General features: G+C 43.3%; 1 protein-coding gene across 1 annotated transcript in view; it reads left to right on the top strand.

The window, feature by feature from the left end:
• LOC138358346 (GDNF family receptor alpha-2-like) overlaps positions 1 to 25,200 on the top strand; it is a 93,544-nt gene that overhangs the window by 9,191 nt on the left and 59,153 nt on the right. Inside the window, exons 2-3 of the mRNA XM_069316181.1 lie at positions 11,747 to 11,808; positions 23,876 to 24,004. Of these exons, the coding sequence (XP_069172282.1) occupies positions 11,747 to 11,808; positions 23,876 to 24,004 (191 nt within the window). The remainder of the gene's footprint in view (positions 1 to 11,746; positions 11,809 to 23,875; positions 24,005 to 25,200) is intronic.

The following is a 25,200-nucleotide window of genomic DNA, read 5'->3' as shown; positions in this document are numbered from 1 at the left end:
AGAAACTGCGCGAAGGCTTATATCAACACAAAAAGAAAGGGTCTAGGAAATTATTGAGTTAAAATATGCAAAATAATGAAACTATAATAAGATGCTGGAAGACAGAGATAATATAGTCTGAGGACAGTTGTACCAAACTCCTCAAAAGTACTTTAAAACTTTTTGCTTCATATATGGTACTATAGTACTGAGGACTGGAGCAGGATAAAGAAGACCCAAAGGATACTATTGGGTACCTGGCAGACACATTTCTAAATTAGAGAGAGGATACGTTTGTGCTATACGGAAAACTTGCAAATTTGTGTGTATTCTTGAAGACACTTAAGAAGGTGGCCTTCAGAGCACTGTATTCAACCTACATGAGACCCACCCTCGCGTATGCAGGTCTGACCTGGATTCCATATATAAACCACAAACTTGGAGTAGAAAAAGTAAAAAAATCTGTGTTAGGGCTTAAAGTGGAAGAACGGAAGGGAACTATGACGAGAAAGCGCCAAGCCATTACGACTACATAGCACAGGGAAGGGATCAGGATAAGGATTTGGGATGAGATAGAGGGGGGGGAAGCAATGGTGCCCAACCACTTGGACGGTCTGGGATTGAACGCCGACCTGCATGAAGCGAGACCGCTCTCTCTACCATCCACCTCAAGTGATTGGGAGGCTTAAACCGGAGTTGTGGGAACCTCAGCTACAACAAGTGGTTCAGAGAACACAATCTCACCACTTGTAACGAGATAGCATTGTACAAGCAATTAAGGTTGGTCAAAAAAGGCCACATTCCCTTTAACTCCTGCAGGACTACAGGCCTTTGGTGGAAGCTAGACTCACGATGAGTAGCAGTCATATATTAAAAAAAGAAAAAGAGCATTAATAGACCTGTAGCTGAAACTCTAAGTCTCGAGAGTTACTTTAAGTAAGTATATGTAGGTAAGTACTCACACCACACACACACACACACACACACACACACACACACACACACACACACACACACACACACGCACACACACACACACACACACACACACACACACACACACACACACACACACACACACACACACACACACACTTCCACATTTGCCTCACATCATTTGGTTAGAGTCAAGCAGAGGCGGGAGGTCATTACTCAGCCGTGGCTCGGGAGAGGTTCCTCCTTACATAGATTTCCTTTAATTCAACACCTGTAGTGACGGTTCCATCTATTCTCCTCTCTCTCACACATCTGTCGCACCTCTCTCTCACACCTGTCACCTTTCTCTCACACCTGTCACCTCTCTCTTACACCTGTGATCCTTCTCTCACACCTGTCACTCTTCTCTCACACCTGTCACCTTTCTCTCACACCTATCACCCTTCCCTCACACCTGTCACCCTTCTCTAACACCTAACACCCTTCTCTCACACCTGTCACCCTTCTCTCACACCTGTCACCCTTCTCTCACACCTGTCACCCCTCTATCACACGTCTCACCCCTCTCTTACACCTGGCATATTGTCACACCTGTAATCTGACCATGACAACTGTGATAAATGTATAGCATGAAGTCTATTCCTGTCTAGCAGATCCTCTATCCTAACCACCAATCCCGCAAAGAATCCAAAAATCCCCCTCGAACAGGTGTGGAACAGGTGTGTGCGGCTGCACAGCTGACCTAGCTGCAACCACACCTGTCCCACACCTGCATTAACGTACCTGTCACTCAAAATTGCCTTCAGCTCTATTCGCATTTAAGTGGAAAATTAATTTACATATATATTTTTTGAGTAAGGTTAAATAATTACTATTTGAAGTATTAATTATTTTCACCATCATTCCTGTTACCATTAGCCCATTATCTTAAAATAATGGAACTTATCGTAACTATTTATCCGAGCGTACCAATATATATATAGTGATGAATCTACCCTTCCCCCCTCGAAAAAAAATGTGTTTTGTGCTATTAATTTTAAAGAGTCGGATAAAATACTAAAAAATAAAATTTAAACATTATGCTTGTCCTAATATTGCACATATGTATGTAGTATTTTAAGCCTAAGATAACGTGTAATAGGACTAAGGATTCCTTGGAGAGTTTATGTGAGGTTATTTAATTATATTCCCGAGTTTCTTGAATGCCATTTGTGGCTAACTCGACAGCAGAAAACTGGAATTTTGGATTGTCCAACATTACATATTGGTACATTTAACCAAATAGTTTTTGCAAGTACTATCATTTTATGAGGCTGGGCTGGACAGAATGACCTTTACTACAATTGGAAAATATACCGATTTCTACCACAATTACTTCTTGTACTACAATATCTACTTCTGTTACTCCTTCAGCTAATAATACAACAAATACACTATTACTGACTTTTCAACAACACTTGCTACCGCAGCTAATACAACTAGTTCAACTATAGCAATTACTGTTACTTCCCTACTGTGACGATGTCGACGATTAACCGACCTACTGTGTTCACGTCGACGACTAACTGACCTACTGTGTTCACGTCGACGACTAACTGACCTACTGTGTTCACGTCGACGACTAACTGACCTACTGTGTTCACGTCGACGACTAACTGACCTACTGTGTTCACGTCGACGACTAACTGACCTACTGTGTTCACGTCGACGACTAACTGACCTACTGTGTCGACGTCGACGACTAACTGACCTACTGTGTCGACGTCGACGACTAACTGACCTACTGTGTCGACGTCGACGACTAACTGACCTACTGTGTTGACGTCGACGACTAACTGACCTACTGTGTCGACGTCGACGACTAACTGACCTACTGTGTCGACGTCGACGACTAACTGACCTACTGTTCATTTCTATATACTGCTACACCACTATCATACCCACAACACCACCACCACCCACTACTACACCACTATCATGCCCATAACACCACCACCACCCACTGCTACACCACTATCATGCCCATAACACCACCACCACCCACTGCTACACCACTATCATACCCACAACACCACCACCACCCACTACTACACCACTATCATGCCCATAACACCCCACCACCCACTGCTACACCACTATCATGCCCATAACACCCCACCACCCACTGCTACACCACTATCATGCCCATAACACCACCACCACCCACTGCTACACCACTATCATGCCCATAACACCACCACCACCCACTGCTACACCACTATCATGCCCATAACACCCCACCACCCACTGCTACACCACTATCATGCCCATAACACCACCACCACCCACTGCTACACCACTATCATGCCCATAACACCACCACCACCCACTACTACACCACTATCATGCCCATAACACCACCACCACCCACTGCTACACCATTATCATGCCCATAACACCACCACCACCCACTGCTACACCACTATCATGCCCATAACACCACCACCACCCACTGTTACACCATTATCATGCCCATAACACCACCACCACCCACTACTACACCACTATCATGCCCATAACACCACCACCACCCACTGCTACACCACTATCATGCCCATAACACCACCACCACCCACTGCTACACCACTATCATGCCCATAACACCACCACCACCCACTGCTACACCACTATCATGCCCATAACACCACCACCCACTACTGCACCACTATCATGCCCATAACACCACCACCACCCACTGCTACACCACTATCATGCCCATAACACCACCACCACCCACTGCTACACCACTATCATGCCCATAACACCACCACCACCCACTGCTACACCACTATCATGCCCATAACACCACCACCACCCACTGCTACACCACTATCATGCCCATAACACCACCACCACCCACTGGTACACCACTATCATGCCCATAACACCACCACCACCCACTGCTACACCACTATCATCTCCACAGCACCATCAGTGGGGCTTCTCGCTCAGATGCATTACTGAGATATTTTTCTTATCCATTATCGATTCCCAATATTATTGTCCGTGTAGTTGTATGATGGGAAGGAAAGTATGCAGAGTTGAAATTAGAAAATATTCTTCGTAATTTCCGCCTGTGGTAAGCCTTACATCTTTCCTGTTAATGTTTGTAAATGTAAAAAAAAAAAACTTTCGAAGCTGTTTGAATTCCACTAATTTGTAATATTTGCTTATTAATTATTTGTAAACACAAGTTATGATGATTATTATTATCTTTTTGGAACTTGTAAAAGTTTACTTTGGAGTTTACGAGTTTGAATTCAACATTTTTTTGTAAACTTTTTTTTGTATTAATACGAAGATTCTATTCTTTTATTGAATTATGTTGTTATTAGCCAATCATTAAGGGATCCAGGAAGGACAGTCGGGTTCGCTCTCGACTCACAATCGAGAATTAAGAGTTCGAATCCCGGGCAGGACAGAAATAGTTGGGCGTTTTTTCTATTACCTAATGCCGCTGTCCACCTAGCAGTATGTAGGCACCCAGGAGTTGGTCAGTTGGGCGGGGTCTGAAAGTATATACACACACACATATATATATATATATATATATATATATATATATATATATATATATATATATATATATATATATATATATATTCTGTGGCTGCCTGTCCCCTGATAAAATGAATTATTATTTAAAATATTTAAACTGTTGAAGATTGGTCGTTTCAGATTGTGAAAATAAGGAGAGTCGAAATTACTCTATTCTTGCAAAGGGAGCATTTATCAAGTCTTATAACTCGCCTCTTGCTTGGCAATATATTCTAGAGGGAGGAAATTATTATAATGCTAAAGGGGGTGTATGCATCTTGCATACTTTGTGAAATATACAGAAATCAGTCCTCAGTGGAGGAGAGTCAGAATGTACGTACAGGAATTCTAGCCACTGTAGATAAAACTATAAGCAGATTCCAAATTTACTAAAAAATTAGATTTAATTTTCTAGTTGAGGAGCATTATACCCTTAGCGTTTAGGTGATACTCTGCTCTTCCTGGACAGAGCCGTTTCCTAGCGTATCTGGTTTCAACAATATTCCTGTAATGGGAAACTGAGTAATTTCGAAGCTCGTATCACTCGAAATCCGAACAATTCTTCATCTTATTTTCACTATCTGCAACGTGCAATCTTTAACAGTTTAAATATTTTAAATAATTTTTTTCCCCAAGACAGGAAAATTGTTGAAGCCCAGATACGTTAGGAAACTGGTCTGTCTAGGAAGAGCAGTATTATTCTGTCCCCCCCCCCTCTGTCTCCCACTCTGTCCCCCACTCCCCCACCTCTCCCACGGCCAGCTCCACTTCGGAAGATTTTGGGAGCATGGGAGCGCGCGATCAACTAACTTTCTCACACCATCGTGGCGGAAAGAGTGTGACAAGTATTTGCTACTCAGGCCAACTGATTGAAAGTTTTGCGCCCGATGCTCAATTGGACCAATTTGAAGGGCGACGAGTGTGTGTGTGTGTGTGTGTGTGTGTGTGTGTGTGTGTGTGTGTGTGTGTATGTGTTAGTGCCTGAGGGTCGGAGTGACTGGGAGGCTGAACGACTGGGAGGCTGAGTGACTGGAAGAATGAGAGGCTGAGTGACTGGGAGAATGAGAGACTGAGTGACTGGAAGCTGACTAACTGAGTGACAAAATTGTGGAGGCTTTTATTGTTTTTGCAGGGATATTCCTGCACGTGCCATAAGCCTTTGTCAGTCCTACTAAGTGTTACTCATTTCTGTCCTACTTAGATCGTGGATGAGTATTCATGACCTCATATGCTGGCTTCAGTAAGATTGTGTCCGCTGCGTTAAACAACATTTGCCCTGCTAAATCTCAGTTGAAATCTTATTGGGTTTGCAGCTCTTCACTGCATTAAACAATGTTCTATGGTGAGAGAAAAAGAAGAGGAACTGTGTAAGGAGGACACAGTGAGTGGTGGCAAATAGGTAAATGTTCCCGAGTGTTGGCAGACGAGTGATGTTAGACGAATGATTGCACCCGGGGTGTTGGCAACCAAGTGAATGCAGCCGGGTGTTGGCAACCAAGTGAATGCACCCGGTGTGTTGGCAACCAAGTGAATGCACCCGGGTGTTGGCAACCAAGTGAATGCACCCCGGGTGTTGGCAACCAAGTGAATGCACCCGGGTATGGTCAGCCGAGTGCTGAAAGCCTGATGCAGGCAGCCAAGTGTTGGCAGCCGAGAGTTGGCAGCCAGAGGCTCGCCGGTTTCGTCCAAGCGGAAATAGCTTGCAACATCATGATGCAAGATAAACAAACATTGTGTCCAATGAAGGATTCCTGCGGGGTCAGTGGCCACTGATGGCCTCTCGTCACGCTAGTCTGAACCGGAAGGCCCCTTCCCCCTCACGCGAGACAGGCTGGTGGACAGGTGACAGGGATATCAGACGGAAGTAAGAAAGAGGGTCAGAGACAGGCATGGGAGACACGAGACTTGGGAGGTGACAGAGGAGGAAGCAGAGTTCTCGGAATGGCAAAGGAAAAAACAACGAAAAAGTGGGACTCAGCGCAAGCTAAGTGGCGCCATTGAGTCGAGCAAAAGCACATAGCCCAAGCGTTATGATTCACAACCCTGGACGACGCCAGAGGACAGTGAACGACCCCAAACGACGCTTCACGACACCGGACGACTCTACATGACGCTGGACGACATAGAACGACGTACCTTCACGACCTCACTAACAACCTGCCGTCAAAAATAACGCCGGATTTCGGGATTAATGATCCTTGTCCTACAAATCGATGCGTGAATATGCAAAACCTTTAGTCACGCCACGTTCCACCCATGGTCACGTCAATCATTGACCCGGCATCATGTAGCGATGATTGATTATTCATGTAAACTTCCTTCTGTAAACCTGGCGTTGAGTAAATCCACGCTATGTTAACTCGCGATGTGTAAACCAGCGTTCTTTACTTATTTTAAACCCTTTTAAGCGACGAAACAATCGATTATAAAACAACTTTGGAGTGCAAAATACTTGCTAACAATGAACCTCGAACTAGGGTCTCAAGTGAGGCTCTCGTGTGAGGTACACTCACGTTGAAACTCATGGTCATCTTCCTTTTGATGTTTCAATAATCGTTTTCTGGTTGGTCCGGGTATTCTCTCTCTCTCTCTCTCTCTCTCTCTCTCTCTCTCTCTCTCTCTCTCTCTCTCTCTCTCTCTCTCTCTCTCTCTCTCTCTCTCTCTCTCTCTCTCTCTCTCTGTAACCAAAAAATTGCCCCCATAATGCAAATCTACCACACGGACATGCGTTTCACATGTTATTATCTCAAAATACATTTTTTTTTTTTTTTTTTTTATTAAGTTATGAGGTACATCTGCATTAGTGCAGCTACCCTAGACTATATGAAGTGGAGTACAGTGTGTCAAAAAAAAACTAACTAGGTGATGCTATAAAATCCCCATCACACAGGATGGTTAGTCATACAGAGACATGTGATAGGCGGTCTGCACTGGCAGACTCCGGATGCATTTTGAGGATATCAACAACACAAGATTGAATAAGGTAGCAGTGGTAATACAAGTCCCCATCTCGCAGGATGGTTAGTCATACAGGGCCATGTGTTTAATAGCCTGCACTGGCAAATTTTGGGTATACTGTGAGGATATCTTCAAGAATACGAGAGTGAATAAAGTAATTGCAAAGCTCCAGGTACCTCATGCCAACTGGTCTGAAAGGTCTAATAACTGGGCATTCAGTGATGTAGTGCGGGAGATCATGCCGTAGTTCCTGCTCACAGAGTTTGCAACTGGAGTGCTCAGGATTGGGAGACCCGTCACCTGCAGCCACCTGCCACAGGTAACGGTAACCCAACCTGATCCTTGCAACCACTGTGTCGCACAGTCTAGTGGACGTTTTGTGCTGTCCATAGATGTAGGTTTCAGATCTGAACAAATCATAGCTTTTTATACTAGTACTTTCAGGTCGTTGGGAGTCAGTGAGTTCAGTGGGTCTCGAATCTCTCAAAATACAATTTTTTTTTTTTTTTTTATTAACATATTAGGTACATCTGCATTAGTGCAGCTACCCTAGACTATATGAAGTGGAGTACAGTGTGTCAAAAAAGCTAACTAGGTGATGCTATAAAATCCCCATCACACAGGATGGTTAGTCATACAGAGGCATGTGATTAGCGGTCTGCACTGGCAGACTCCGGATGCATTTTGAGGATATCAACAACACAAGATTGAATAAGGTAGCAGTGGTAATACAAGTCCCCATCTCGCAGGATGGTTAGTCATACAGAGTCATGTGTTTAATAGCCTGCACTGGCAAATTTTGGGTATACTGTGAGGATATCTTCAAGAATACGAGAGTGAATAAAGTAATTGCAAAGCTCCAGGTACCTCATGCCAACTGGTCTGAAAGGTCTAATAATTGGGCATTCAGTGATGTAGTGCGGGAGATCATGCCGTAGTTCCTGCTCACAGAGTTTGCAACTGGAGTGCTCAGGATTGGGAGACCCGTCACCTGCAGCCACCTGCCACAGGTAACGGTAACCCAACCTGATCCTTGCAACCACTGTGTCGCACAGTCTAGTGGACGTTTTGTGCTAATATTACAAAAAATGATAAAGTCTACGGACGTTAGGACCCGCATTTCACTACCACTGAATTCGTGAAAAGGGGTGTTAAAAGACCGACTTTCCTTCGAGGATAGTATGGGGCCTGACGTCAGCATCACTATGACACTCCACAAAATCAGTTTTAATCCTGCAAAGCTTAGTGAGACTAGCCACAAACCTTAGACAAACGAACGAACAGACTTTCTATTATATAGATATATATAAATATATTCATTAATATACATTGTACAATTAAAGATACAAATTTTATAATAAATTATGCCGTCTTTTTCAGTTTTGTAATGTATGTGAATAAAGTTTTAGAGTCACTATGATAAAAAATGAGGTCGTACAATGGGACTGAAACTGCATCGTAAAGCCTCAAAATTTTCCAATAGCGTTCTTGCGTTCATTGCAATTGCGTTCTTGCAATTTCCTTGTGCAGTCATACATTATATTTAACGTCTGAATATCATCTTTTTTGTCCTCCATTTCAAGCTAAGTCTAAACGTATGATTGTGAAAGACTAACGTCAGTAGAACGTCAATAATTTGAGGGTTTTGGTTGATGTAAAGATGTCTCAGCCAATTCTCTTAGCCCATAGATTTACTTAGTCCATGTATTTTTTACATAGAGGCTAATCTATTTTACATAGATTAGCCTCTATGTAAAAAAATACAACGTGTTACCTCACAAAAATCATACAAACTCAAGCAACTCAATCTCTCATGGCTTGTACATAGGCGAGCAAGTGAAAGCTTGGTTGCCTATGTATTAGTATTACTATGTATTAGTAATTAGTAATACTAATTACTAATACTAATTACTATGTATTAGTGTTAGTAATACTAATGCTATGTATTAGCATTACTTGATTACTTGATTAGTGCTTTACTTCATACTAATACATGGCATTTTTGTTACGTATTGGTCGATTCCGTTAAAAATGCAGCGTAATAAGCTAAAAAAACAGGTTGATATGTCTCGTGTTGCTCACGAGAATGCAGTTAGGAAAATGACATATTCACTTTTAACTCTTCATTAGACTTTGTTTATTGAAAGCTGTAAGAAGCTCCTTGAATAAGAAGTGAAAACGAAATCGTTTTTAATTGGAAGTTGATAATCATTTCAATCCCCTAATTAATGCTTTTTTGTTTACGATTAATTATGATCTTGTGTAGGAAACGTAGCTGCTATCTGACTTACCTTGTTTATTGTTGATATTACGATATACTTAAATGCTTAATTCTTAAGAAAATAAGATTATCTTGCAAATTTGATTCGGTGTTGGAAAATATTGAGTTAAATAGTGACCCACGTCTCTGTAAATGTAATTGTAATGATCAATACAATGACTTCCTAGCTTCCTGCAGGGCTGGTGTTCGATCACCGATGGTGCAAGATTAAGATCAATAATAAAGGTAGGGGAAGGAAAATATCAGGTGGAAAGCGCCAAACCATTACGACTATGTAGTACTTGGAAGGGATCTGGATAAGGATTTGGGATGGAACGGAGGAAGGAATGGTGCCCAACCACTTGGACTGGGGATTGAACACCGACCTGCATGAAGCGAGACCGTCGCTTTACCGTCCAGTCCAAGAAGTTTGGTAAAGATAGTGTGAGTGGTTGGGCATCGCCCGCCAAACACACACCGAAACTACGACGTTGGTATAACGTTCGAACAAGTTTTAACTCCTCCTAACCAGTTATAACAACCAATACAGCAAGTTGTAACAACGTTCTAATACGTCATAAACACGTTAAGTCAAGATGTAACAACTTCATTACAAGTTGTAACAAGCGGAAAATAGAGACAATGACGGTTTGTGTTTCTTGGGTCGTTTCTTCACGCACTTACAGAGGTGGTGAAGGACAATAACGTGGCTAAAGATATGATAACCAGACCACACATCATAAAATGAAGAGACGACGTTTCGGTCCGTCCAGGACCATTATGAAGTCGGTCGAAACATCGTGCATCGTCTTTACTATTATTATTGTCTTTATTTGCTATATTTACCTGGCTCACATGTTAGGTACTACCACTAATTTTAACAAATACTTTGTGCTTGGGACCTGTAGAGGCTAGAGAGTAGTTGTGGTGTAGAGACCAGATAGTCTTGTGGATAGTACTTGTTGACAGCTTGTTTATTTCACACACACACACACAACTGGAGTGCAAATTACACATTCCTACACTTTCCTTTTTCTTTACCGTCTCTAGGGTCTGTCTGTCTGTCTGTCTGTCTGTCTGTCTGTCTGTCTGTCTGTCTGTCTGTCTGTCTGTCTATCTGTCTCGCTCTCTCTCTCTCTCTCTCTCTCTCTCTCTCTCTCTCTCTCTCTCTCTCTCTCTCTCTCTCTCTCTCTCTCTCTCTCTCTCTCTCTCTCTCTTTCTCTTTCTCTCTTCCTCAGATGGACCCCTCCTTCCCTTGCGGACTCTTCTCTTTTTTCCCCTGGGACACCTTTCTCTTCCCCGAAGCTTCTTTTCCTCCCCAGGGGAGGGGGGGACCATTCTATTTTTCCCTCGGAACACCACTCTTCTCCCCTGCCCCCTCTTTGCCAAGCTTGTGGCCGAGGATTGGTGAATGCAACACTAGCATCCACTCAGCGCTCTATAACCCTTCTGCCGAGCTGCTGTTCTTCCAACCCTTATGTCAAAATGGCTTTTCTTTTCTCCTTTTTATCATGCATGTGTGTGTGCTCTCCTGCATGTTCTTGCAGGAGAAACTGAGCTATACACGAATCTTTCCTCTGCCATGTCGTTGATATTTATCGGAAACGGAGTGGGGTGCCAGTTCCAGTCACTATGTCATGCTACTTATAACCTCTCGGCACTACAATATCTTTCCTCTCACTGTTGCTCTCTGTTCCCTACCCGAACGGTATTCTCCTCATCAGTCCAAACACTTATCCAGTTACATATGCGTTATTCTCAAGTTTTAATAGGAATCTGAAAAGCAGAAAGATTTCGGACGCATTCTGATAATCTAGGAAAACACAGTCCTCTCAACCTTCTCTTTTATTTTTTTCACTGTTATCTGTTCATAGTTTCAAAGACATAATCGATCTTCACTGAAACCCTGTTGGTGCATCGAGATGTGAAGCATATTTTTTAGGTGCTCAACGAAGTTGTCTCCAATATACATGACCACTCAGATTCTATGCTAAATAGTTTTTATTTTAAGAGTAAAAATGAAAGTCTGATTTACAGGGTTGTACAGCAGTTCATTCTAGTCAGTATCAGCCTTGTGTCCAGGGATGCATTGAAAGTCGGTGCGAACAGTTTACCCATTTTCCCAACCGTTCTTTTTTACGATTCACAGAGAGATCTTCCGAACTATTTTTTCCCACCTTTATGTGTTAATGCTATTTGTACTCCGATCAGGCAATGGGGAAGCTCTCCACGCCTTGCTAGCCAGAGTTTACTGATCCACTTTGAAGATCTATTAGAGCATTTTGTTGACTTTTCTCTCATTTCGTGTCCATTCATCATTATCTCTTCACTTCTCTAATATTGTTTTTTCCATATGTAATTGAGTAATACTGTGGGTTGTTCCTTAAAGTTGAAAGCTTTATTCTACCAATGTTTATATGTATCTGTAATCATGACTATACACTCGTTCCATGTCCTTCTTTTATCTCTTTTATTTATGTCGTATTTGGTATAGAATAATGTATATGTATTTGTATATACATCCTCAAAAAGAACACCCTCAAAACGGGACTACTTCTCAAAGTATATTAAATAATTCAAATTATCAAATCAATAATAAAGCAGTATTTAAAATAACACCACAAATCCAACATACACATTCACTCACAAATACACACACACACACACACACGCACACACACACACACACACACACACACACACACACACACACACACACACACACACACACACACACACACACACACACACACACACTAGGAAGTGATGTGGTGGAGGCTGACTCCATACACAGTTTCAAGTGTAGATATGACAGAGCCCGATAGGCTCATGAATCTGTACACCTGTTGATTGACGGTTGAGAGGCGGGACCAAAGAGCCAGAGCTCAACCCCGCAAACACAACTAGGTGAGTACAACTAGGTGAGTACACACACACACACACACACATACGCACACACACACACACACACACCAGACACACGCGTGAGTACACACACACACACACACACACACCAGACACACGCGTGAGTACACACACACACACACACACACACCAGACACACGCGTGAGTACACACACACACACACACACACACAGAGGTATCGCACTCACTGGCCAAAACGTGACTATTGTATCCAGTTATATTTCTTTTACTCTTTGGCAAGCTATGACACACCAAAATATTTACTATCTCTGTCTTTCTCTGTGTCTGTCTCTTTCTCTCTCTCTCACTCCCTCATCATCTCTCTCTCTCTCTCTCTCTCTCTCTCTCTCTCTCTCTCTCTCTCTCTCTCTCTCTCTCTCTCTCTCTCTCTTTCTGACACAAATACGTATTCACCTGTCTTATTCCTTCTCCGGAATTACAGATAAGCTAAGATAATAAACTTGTCAAGGCCTTAACATTGTGACGCAAAGCTTACACAAATACTTAATGAGTTGTTGCTCATTAGTGGATAAATTTTATCCTCCTCCACAGTATGTGTGTATACTCACCTATTTGTGCCTACAGGATCGAAAATTGGCTTGGGTACTCCGCCTCTCTTGCCGCGGGTTTTCTGATACAAAGACTCACGCCCTACAACCAGCTCCCCCTCACCATCCAAAACCCCACCCTACCCCCACCTACACCACCCACCCCGCTCACCGCCGACACCACCCACCCCGCCCACCACCGACACCGCCCAGACAACGGCACTCGGCGCCTAAATTACCAGCGGGAAGGCGCGAGATGCGGTTGAATAGAGGCGGGAGACGCGTCCTGGACCTCTCCTGGGTAATCACTCCTGGCCCACCTGCACACCACATCATCACATGTTTATATGTCTTTTTCTTCGTATTTCTGTCTCGGTCGGGGTATTGTTGCTCGCCGTCTCTGGTTCTGTCGACCTCCCCCCCCCGCCCTCTCTCTCTCTCTCTCTCTCTCTCTCTCTCTCTCTCTCTCTCTCTCTCTCTCTCTCTCTCTCTCTCTCTCTCTCTCTCTCTCTCTCTCTCTCTCTCTCAAACTAATTCTAAGTATCATTGCGAATGGTTCACAGTGAATCTGATGTTGCTAACGAGCCCTAATATCATTGTTTGAATAAGCTTCCTGTGAGCTTTCTGTTAGGAATAAGCCTTATTAAACGGTGTTTCAGACTTGTTAGGAATTGTATTGAAATCCTACAGCAAAAATGTATTTGAAACTCACGTTTTGAGATGAGGGAACCCTTGTGAGTCTTCGATCACCATTCAGCTCAAGATTCTGACATTAGCTATATGGTGCAGAGTTCATGACTTATGTCATTGCTGTTTATCTATAAGATAATCAACAAATTTCATGGTATCATTGGGAATTCCACTTTCCTTGGAAATTCAGATACATTGTACGTGATCCTGAAGATCATTAATCATCATCCGGATGATCCTAGCGCAATCTTATGATCACAACTCATCATCCGAATGATGTTAGATCGAAATGATCATCATTAATCATCATCCGAATGATCTTAGCATGATATGATCATCAATCATCATCCGGATAATTGTAGCGCTATCTTGTCATCATTAATCATAATCCGGATGATCTTAGCTCAATATGATCATCATTAATCATCATCCGGATGATCTTAGCGCGTGACAGGTATCCACTGAGCACGCCTCCGGGACACTCCTTTGATCGGCCACAACGATAATAATCAACTGACTGGTTGGACCAGTGGGCAGCTCCTGTTGCTACTGCTGCAACAGTTACAACAGGACCAGTGGGCAGCTCCTGTTGCTACTGCTACTGCAGTTACAACAGGACCAGTGGGCAGCTCCTGCTGCTACTGCTGCAACAGTTACAACAGGACCAGTGGGCAGCTCCTGTTGCTACTGCTACTGCAGTTACAACAGGACCAGTGGGCAGCTCCTGTTGCTACTGCTGCAACAGTTACAACAGGACCAGTGGGCAGCTCCTGTTGCTACTGCTGCAGCAGTTACAACAGGACCAGTGGGCAGCTCCTGTTGCTACTGCTACTCTAGTTACAACAGCGGTTAATATGTATAAATTTTGTTTATTTCCAACCGCTTCTGGAGCGGTTAATATGTATATATTTTGTCTTGTGTTTGGAAATTGTAAGAGATCCGCCTTGGAGGCATCCACTGCTTGTTTAATTAAGGATAACCATGAATTGTTTTTAAGGCGTTTGTTACATAGTCTGTATGGAAAATTGTTTGGTAAATCAGGTTACGTAAAGGTAATACTACTTCAACGGGGATTGTAGACACGACTGTTTGTAAACAAAGTGTTTGTATGGTTTGTGACAGGGGCCCCAAGTTGAGTGGCGCCAGGTAGGCGACACCGTACACTACAGGGATTGTTTACGGGGCAATTTGTTTGCAAATTGAGTGTTTGCACGCTTGTGGCAGGACGCAGCTAATAGAAGGGAGGCGGCTACACTCATCATCCTGGGTACACATCTCGTCAGAGGTACGACAGACACTGTAGTGGTGACTGTGTTTACACTGTCGCGACGCTCTGCCCTTCTCAACTTCCTGCACTGATACTCACCCACTCTCTCTCTCTGTGTCTCTGTCTCTCTCTCTCTCTCTCTCTCTCTCTCTCTCTCTCTCTCTCTCTCTCTCTCGTCTTAGTGTGCTACACAGTTGCATAATTTTGGTTTTCCTTTCTCTATCTACTTGCATTATTAAACACATTTGAACCAAAGAGCCAAAGCTCAACCCCAGCAAGCACAACTAGGTGAGTACATTCCCAATATCTCTATTCACACGTGAATTTTCTATCAATTTCATACTTGTTTTTCTTAAAATTGTCTTTATTTTCTCTTCTTTTATGGTGTATTTAATTTATTCCAGTGTTCTCAATTCTCTTTTATTTCAGCTTCACTTATTTTTTTGCACTTTTGGGCAACGGCTTCTTCTCTTATTTACTTGTGATTTTCTTCTCTCTTATTATATATTTTATTCTTTTTTAATTGCATTTTATAATTTACACTGAATGCCTCTGTGGTTGATTTTTCTATGCCTCATTATTTACCTTTTTTCCTCTTACGGAATTATCTCTCTTTACGTTTTTAACAAATTTTTCATATTTATTTTGTAATTTCTCTTCTCTCCGGTAGGACAAAAGAAAAATTATTTTCATTCTCTTTCATTCCCGAAGTTTCTCCTGCTATCTCCTCCACGATTTCTTTCCTTATTTCATCCTTCGTTTGTGTGTTGCTTGTATTACAAGTCTTTCTACTATCTTTATTACATTTTCGTCTACTGCGAGGTCTCGTGTTTCTTTGGGTGGTTCTGTATCCGGCTCCTGGTGGGTGTTGGGAGGGTGGCCTGGACTGAAGGAGCTCTCAAGGGGGAACCACGCCAAGATTGCTGCCTGTGTACACACCTTGAGTTCTAGTGAGATGATGGTGAGTGTGTAGTGAGGAATGTTGCGTGTGTGTGGTGGCGAGGGGTTGGTAAAGGGATGGTGTTAGAGTGTGTGTGGGTGTGTGTGTGTGTGTTTGTGTGTACTCACCTAGTTGTACTCACCTAGTTGTGTTTGCGGGGGTTGAGCTCTGGCTCTTTGGTCCCGCCTCTCAACCGTCAATCAACAGGTAAAAAACAGGTGTGTGTGTGTGTGTGTGTGTTTGTGTGTATGTGTGTGTGTGTGTGTGTGTGTGTGTGTGTGTGTGTGTGTGTGTGTGTGTGTGTGTGTGTGTGTGTGTGTGTGTGTGTACTCACCTATTACACCTATACTCACCTATTGTGTGTATGTGTGTGTGTGTGTGTGTGTGTGTGTGTGTGTGTGTGTGTGTGTGTGTGTGTGTGTGTGTGGTTAATATTAGAGAATGCCCTTTAATACTGATTTAATATTACATTTTGATCCCCCTGAAGATTCAACAAACGCGATTAAAAACAATGAAAGCAGATACGAACCCACCGAACGGCTTCCACACTCCCTTATAGACACATCACATTCTTCTAACGTAAATAAGAAAATCTGAGACACCCGCTTCAGACTGCACGAGCTAAGAAGAAAAAACTGTATAGGTTAGCATAACAATGCACAGGACACCATGATGAGCCGAGCGTTGGAGGTGTTCCAGGTGGTATTGTCACGGAGGTGGCCCTCGAGGCTCACGTGCTGGAGATATAGCTTCTACCGCTTGATGAAGCGCTGGTCCTGTGGGGCCTCGTCCCTGGTGGCGTTGACGAGGCGCTTCACGTGTCTCATGTACTTGTATCTTTAAGGGGAGAAAAACATTGGTGGAAAATCGCTCATTTGATTATGCTTCCAGTAACCTGGAGAAAATTTTGTTGCTGTTGGTTATAGTACTGTCATATTTGTTTATATTGGGGAGGATATTGTCGATTTGTTTTTAATTATCGATATCGCTGAGATCCTGAGGCTGTGCTTGATCTCGCGTAGCTCAGCATCTCAAATCCTCCAAACCGGTGATTAGCCTTGACTAATGGGGAAGAATAACACCAAATTGATCGATGATATTTAACGGGCGCTGATATGGTGGTTGTGAAGAGACGGTGTAAAGCCATTCCAAGGAACGACAGCTTCTTGCAGTCGTCGGGAACATAGTACTAAACTGATGCCATCTTTACTTTGATTCTGAGATGCAAGAGATCGATGACATGGAAGTTCTAATCAAATAGTTTGTGTTATATTTGAAGAAATGTTGACACAGTTTTGGTAAAATAAATTAATAAAGTATAGGAATCATCAAAATGGGATGAAAAGAGAAAACTATATGTATATATATGTAAATATGTATACAAATATATATTGCTAAATGATAACAGAGTGAATGTGTGTGTGAGAGAGAGAGAGAGAGACAGAGAGAGAGAGAGAGAGAGAGAGAGAGAGAGAGAGAGAGAGAGAGAGAGAGAGAGAGAGAGAGAGAGAGAGAGAGAGAGAGAGAGCTCAGTCATCAAATGGTGAACGACTTCGATTCGTATCCGTAAGCCTGAGGTTCTAATCCAGGCCGGTTCAGAAAAATAATTTCAGCGTTTCATTTCACCTCATTCCTCTATTCACCAAGCAGTAAATAGTTACCTGGGAGTTAGACATGCTTCTGTGGGCTGCATCCTGGTACAGTAAATACTTGTCCAATAATAACATACAAAATATCCCTAGGTACCATACAAACACACGCATCCTCACACACACGCACACACACACGCACACGCACACACGCACACTCACACCACATACAAACATATTCTCACTCTTAGCATCCTGGTCTTCAAACACATCCATTGACACTCAACACTAAACCATTACATATCAATTTTTCATCATTATTTCACCCTCATACTTACCCATAAAACGAGTAGTCCGCCTTGATCCTCTCAAAAAAATCATCCTCTTATCATCGAACAGTTTCCTAATCAATTCTTTGGGTTGCTATTTCGTAGGGAATAAAAACAAGTTTCTTATCCTCCAGCTGCTCAAGAAAACCCAACTCACACAGTGATACAAACGATTCGATTAATTTCAAACGTACTGTAGTGGAAGCCATTGAGGCTAATCCCCATTATACGAGGCTGCAATTAAGCTGATGACCCTCGAATCAGAGCTTGAGTGCGTGTGCGTGTGTGTGTGTGTGAGTATGTGTGTGTGTGTGTGTGTGTGTGTGTGTGTGTGTGTGTGTGTGTGTGTGTGTGTGTGTGTGTCTGTGTGTGTGTGTGTGTGTGTGTGTGTGTGTGTTTGCTTATGAGTACATGTGTGTGTGCATTTACTATTTGTTCCTGAAAGCTCAGGCTGTTAGCTCGTGGACCCCGTCTTTCTAGCCGTCGGGTGTCTAATATACCTGCAACCGACCTACGTTTCTCTATAATATCTGCTAACAAACACTCACACACACACACACACACACACACACACACACACACACACACACACACACACACACACACACACACACACACACACACACCAGGATGCAGCCCGTAGCAGCTGACTAACTTCCAGGCACTAGCTATATATATTGCTAGGTAAACAGAGGCAACAGGAGAAAGACTATACCCATTTATTTTCTCCTCGGCCTGGAATAGAACCCGTGCCATTTAGACAACGTCTCCCAATTTTATATATATATCCCGTAACATCTAAGTGATGCTCTACCTTCTTTAGATAATTTGGTTTCTTACCCCTCCCAGAAGGATGGGTAAGAAACTAAGGTACTATACCACCTTAGCCAGGTGGTGTAGGTACCAGGTGGTGTCTTCCCAGCTAGGTGGAGGTCAAAGCCAGATGGTGTAGGCGGCTCTCTCTCTCATCAAAGTTTGTTGGGTCTTTAGCCGTCAAGGAGCAGTCTTTGTTTATGTTCGATTAATTAAGTGCCAACTTTGGGTGAAATTTGTGTATCAGGGAGACAGAGACTGTCTTGACAAAGGGATGCCTAGGTCTGGAAATATTCTCTCTCTCTCTCTCTCTCTCTCTCTCTCTCTCTCTCTCTCTCTCTCTCTCTCTCTCTCTCTCTCTCTCTCTCTCTCTCTGCTTTCTCAACTGTGAGATACCACTTGTTCTCACTCTTAACCATTTGACGAACACTCTTTACCTCACTTTAGTGCCTTCTCTCACTCCATCATCACTCTTCCTCACACCTCACACCAGAACTGTTTATCAGAAAAAATATGGAAACCGTACAATGGGATCGAACCGGTGTCCTTGACCTACTTGTGGAGTCCCCCAGGGAAGAGGGTTCGAGTCCATGGTACGGCTTCCATATTTTCTCTCGAAGATACATCAAGTTGTTGGTGTTTGATTTAGTGCTTTTCTCAGGTTCTGCTTATGGTGACCATAGCAGTAAGAGACGTAGTTACATGAAGTTGTAGAGATAGCATAGAAGTAGTGTTACTAGTGCCAGTAATAGCAGGAGTAGGTCGTAGTGGTCTTAAGGGTTAGGTCGTAGTGGCAATGGTCGTAGTGTAGGTCGTAGTGATGTTTCGAGTATAATTGACCCTGATGTTTTTGCTTTCCTCAGGACTTTTTTGGGGTACATAATTTGTCAATGAATGGTGGGGGGTAGAGAAGGGAGATCAGACCCTTGTGGTGTTCTGAATGCTACAGTACGAGTCAAGCAGACGAGCTCGTTACAACCTGAATGGTATTGTGCTACCTGTCCATGGTACATGTTTCTCCCCCTTCCTTCTTTCTTCCTTCCCTTCCTCCTTCAATCTCCTCTTCATCTCACCCTCCTATCCTCCTTCCTCTCACTTCCACCCACCCCTATTCCTGAATCAAACCTGAGTTTGATTCAGAACTCAGAACCTGAGTTTGATCCCAGATGGGATCAAACTCTCCCATCTGGGAGAGTTTGATCCCTCACTCCCTCACTCCCTCACTCCCTATCCTTCTCTCCATCCCTTCCCCCGCCTCATTCACGCCCGGCCCGTCCTCCCTGGCTCTCACAAATGAAGAGTTGGGTTCGGGTTGGCTATTGTGGCTGGACAATGGCTCACCAGAGTTGGTAATTCCAAATGAAACAAGAGACTCACTGTGCTATTACCCTGGGAGAGTTGCTGGGGGAGAAATGGGCGGAGATGGGAAGACAGGGGAGGGTGGAGATGGGGGAGAGATAGGGAAGGGGGGAAGATAGGGTAGGGTGGGGATAGCGAGAGATAGAAGGGCAGGATATAGGGAGAGAGGGTAGGGTTAGGGATGGAAAGAGAAGGAAGGAGTTGTCTTATAGGGAGGGTAAGAAAGAAATAGATGGGATTGGGAGGGGAAAAAGGTGCTGATCCTAAGGAGAGGGTGATTGGTAAAAATGGAGATTAGAGAAAAGGATGAGATTGGGAGGGATGGGGACCGGTAGAGGAGAGTAAACAGGGAATAGAACTCACAGTGACAAGAGAGAGAGAGAGAGAGAGAGAGAGAGAGAGAGAGAGAGAGAGAGAGAGAGAGAGAGAGAGAGAGAGAGAGAGAGAGAGAGAGAGAGAGAGAGAAGGTTTTGTGGCTATATAAAAAATAAACAATAATAAGGAGTGTTCAGGAGACATATACAAGAGGTCACGGGGCTCCGAAGGTCACGCCTCGTGTGCTAGGACACTGACCCAGAGTCTAATGACACTTGCTCTCCCTGGCTTTCTTAAAGTTTAGGTTATATTAGTTAAACTATATTGTAATATTGTGTTTCTTTAATAAAGCAATATCCATCTTCCTGTGCCACACTCTCACCCATGGTCCCCTCTCTACACCCACATGGCCCCCTCCCCACACCCCACATGGCCCCCTTCCCACACTCACATATCCCCCCCCTCCCCACACCCCATTCTCACCCCCCTTCTCCAGCTCTTCAACTCTGATAGCGGTTTAAAGGGTCAAAGGTCAAGCTTATAAAAATCTCATGCTGGGAATATCTGCTTCTTGCACTCCCATTACAAGCCGCCTACTCACTGCTCGGTGCTGGGAGAGGTGTCCTTTGTTATCGTTGTATATTAGAGTGTTCTCTGTTGCTGTCCCTTGTCGACACCACTGTTACTAACACCGTTGTCACTACTGTACCTGTTAAAACAGTCTTCAGTCACCGTCACTGTGTTGCTGTCAGGATACCAGTTCTGTTGACAAGATGATGCTGCTGATGGTGACTATATTCATCCCTCGGGTGTTTTCCATGTTCCGTCTTGCTGCTAAGTCACTTACACAGCTTCAGGTACTTCAGATAATCTGTCCTCACCTGTCTCTGCTACCACTACTGTCACTACATACGGATGTTGGGCATTCGTAAATCTGTGTATTTATGTATTTACGTATGTAGGTTACCTGAATAGCCTTCACTCTATGTCCTCGAAACGTAGTTCTTCGCATCGTAGTATTAGTCAAGAGGGTTCTATGGCGCATTCCGGCGCATACAGAATTACAAAGCCGAATAGTTCCGGATATTTAGTATTATTATTCCGTATGTTTCAAGCCATTGTCCAATGTATACAAAACTATGGTCCCACGAGTAAAAATCATACTCTGTGTATGGGGGACCACGTCGTATGATCATACAGACATGGTGCCACTTACACAGTAATTCAGTATACACAGTATGGAGACAGCACATACACAGTCATTTCCGAGTTCGTCTAAAGCCATGGTCCCCCCAATTAAAAAGCCATGGTCCCTCCAATCAAAAAGCCATGGTCCCCCCAATCAAAAAGCCATGGTCCCGTGCATATTGTTGTGGTCCCAGACGAGCAAGGTGGTGGTCCCGGGCGTGTGGAGCTGGAGATGTGTGTGTGTGTGTGTGTGTGTGGGGCTCTCCAACAATTGTTCTTGAGACGCAAGAAAACTCATCAGAACTCATCCACCCCAGGGGAGGAGAGGCTGCATTGATGCTTCTGCCTGCCTTCTCACCAATACATAATTGAGAGCTACTTCTTCTTCTCCCTTCCCCCCCTACCTCTTCTCTCCACTCCCCTCACCCTTCCACTGTCCACCCTATCACCCTCTTCTGTCTATCCCCTGTCATCCCTCAGTCTTCTGTCCATCCCGTCACAGCTAATTCTCCTGTCTACCCAATCCCCCCCCTCTCTTCTGTCTACCCCCTTTCATCCTCATATTTTTTTCTTTTGGTTTATCTTTCTACTTTTCCCTTGCATTATTTTTGTCTATAGTTATGTCTTCAACTTTATCATATTTCTCTCTTTCTCTCTTTCTTTCTCTCTCTCTCTCTCACTTTTTCTTGCCTTTGCATCCTCAATAATGTTTGTCTAATGCCTGTTGAGTGATGTTCACGCTTTAAATAAATCTGTAAACAGAAACCAGATTTTTCATAATAAATACATGTGTGTGTGCGTGCGTGTGTGCTTGTGTGTGTGTGTGTGCGTGCGTGTGTGTGTGTGTGTGTGTGTGTGTGTGTGTGTGTGTGTGTGTGTGTGTGTGTGTGTGTGTGTGTGTGTGTGTGTGTGTGTTTTAATTACTGGCAAGGCAGTGCAGAGGTCAGTCAGAATTTTAACTCAAGTTGACGAACGACCAAGTTAATCCGCAGTCAGCTTCACAAAGTCTTTTATGTTCAGTCTTTAAAGAACTAAAGCTTTTACTTTGGGAATAATGAAACAGAGGAACTAGTAATAATTATTACATGAAGAATTATTATTATTTCATGAATATAAGATACAAAATTATAATTTAAAAAAATTATATTAATAATTATAATAATAATAATAATGGTAAAATAATACCATTTTTAATATTATTGGTGAAAACATAACCAATAATTAAATTTCGACAGTACCTGTAGGTAATACCTTCAGCCTCGTCATATAAACTGCATTACGCAATAGCATAAAAAAATAATATTTCCTCCAATCCCGTCATTGTGGGATTGAACTCGGATCTGTAAAATATGAAGCCATCGCAATGCCATTGTAATAATTTGTGAGTCATTTGAGAAGGGGGAATCCAGAATTTGGTTGTTTATTAGAGATCTTGTTGGTTCAAATTAGGAGTTTCAACACATCCTTGTTCTGCAACCCGAGGACAGGTTGAGTACTAACATTACTCAGCAGTATTGGGCAAGCCACACATGACTCTAAATACTGACTCTAACTCCCCAACTGGGAACCCAAAAACTCTAAACCAGAGTAGAGTAACTCGTTCTCGACCGAGAGACAAAAAATGGTGAATGATTGCTCGAATATGTCTCTGGTGTGAGTGTCCGTGTTGGAGCAGAGAGGGTAGGGTATAGTGAGGGAGCAGAGAGGGTAGTGTATAGTGAGGGAGCAGAGAGGGTAGGGTATAGTGAGGGAACTGAGAGGGTAGAACACAGTGAAGGAGAGCTAAATACTACCACTCATTCACGTCTCAATATATCACCAGCGACTGAGAATCTAGCACATCCCTCACCGTCGAATACTGCTAAATGCTACACTGGGATACGTTAATCTAATCCCTCTTACCTAATACGGTGGGGGATTTACGACATCCACCAGTCACCTGAAAATGAGACGTGTGAGTAAAAAGAGTACTCAGACTCCATGCATCGGCCCTCCATAGGTTATAGGTGAGTTGCTTGCATTGGTCTGTTTTGGGTTAGACCAAACAGCTGTATTTGTGACGTAGAGAGAGAGAGAGAGAGAGAGAGAGAGAGAGAGAGAGAGAGAGAGAGAGAGAGAGAGAGAGAGAGAGAGAGAGAGAGAGAGAGAGCGAGAGAGAGAGAGTTCAACCTTTGAGACTCACGCCCTGTCTCTCCTCCAGCAGGCAGCGGCCACGAGCAGCAGCAGGAGCACCAGACCCTCAACTGCCTGCTGGCCAAGCAGCTGTGTGACGAGGACACCAACTGTTCCGCCATCCTCAAGGTCCTCCCCACCCTCTGTGGCCCTGAACTCGGTAAGGAAAATTTCTATCTCTAGTAAACCTGTACATCTTAATGTTTCCATAATCTCTGTAACGCCTCAGCAAGTACATAACGTAACCACCGTCGCTTATGTTGATGTGGCTACTCTGTATATTTGTCGAGTTGACTTTTATTCTATTTCAGTGGCAGGAAACATCAATAATTTCAATTAAACCTCTTTTTTCTGTTTTCCTCTACATCTCGTCTCCAATTTATTCTCTCATGTCTCCCAGTTACGGTGTTTTATTTCAGGTTTCTCCTCTCCCTCCATACCGATCTCCGTCTCTTCTACGACGGGTAGAGTGTGGTTCAGTAGCCACGGTAGAGACAGGGGGAGGAAGAGTAACTTTTCTTCTCTCCTTTTGCATTGTTCAGGTTTAGGCTGATACTTGTCGCTTTTGTGTCAGGTTGTGATGCTGGTGGTTGTCAAGGCTGGCAGATGGTGTTTAGGGTCAAAGATATTGTTTATGGCTCTCAGATGGTGTGTGAGGCTGGCAGATGGTGTTTGAGGCTGGCAGATGGTGTTTGAGGCTGGCAGATGGTGTTTGAGGCTGGCAGATGGTGTGTGAGGGCTGGCAGATGGTGTTTGAGGCTGGCAGATGGTGTTTGAGGCTGGCAGATGGTGTTTGAGGCTGGCAGATGGTGTTTGAGGCTGGCAGATGGTGTTTGAGGCTGGCAGATGGTATGTGAGGCTGGCAGATGGTGTTTGAGGCTGGCAGATGGTGTGTGAGGCTGGCAGATGGTGTGTGAGGCTGGCAGATGGTGTGTGAGGCTGGCAGATGGTGTTATTTATCGAATTGTGGAGAGACGCATATGTGCCTCAAATGATTATTGAAATTATTGTTGACAATCGTATTATTGTTTGTATAATCCTATTCTTAATCTTATTCGTGACATTATTATGAATCCCTTTATAATGTGCCTGGCATTCTGTCGACCTATATATTGGCAAATTTATTATTACACATTATTCTTTTATTATTCTCACTACATGTTCTTTATTTATACGAGAATATGACGAATTAGTCTGGAATGTTTCAATCATAATTATGTGCTATAGGTCAATGTAATTAAGTATTAAAGAAATTATATTTTATGCATCGCTCTTAGCACAGAAAGGCGCATTTGGATATAATTTATCTATCTATCTATCTATCTATCTATCTATCTATCTATCTATCTATCTATC

Source organism: Procambarus clarkii, chromosome 83 (assembly GCF_040958095.1).
Source record: "Procambarus clarkii isolate CNS0578487 chromosome 83, FALCON_Pclarkii_2.0, whole genome shotgun sequence".
In the NCBI taxonomy this organism is placed as follows: domain Eukaryota; kingdom Metazoa; phylum Arthropoda; class Malacostraca; order Decapoda; family Cambaridae; genus Procambarus; species Procambarus clarkii.
The sequence above is the reverse complement of the archived record's forward strand: the minus strand, read 5'-3'. Positions and strand labels throughout refer to the sequence as shown.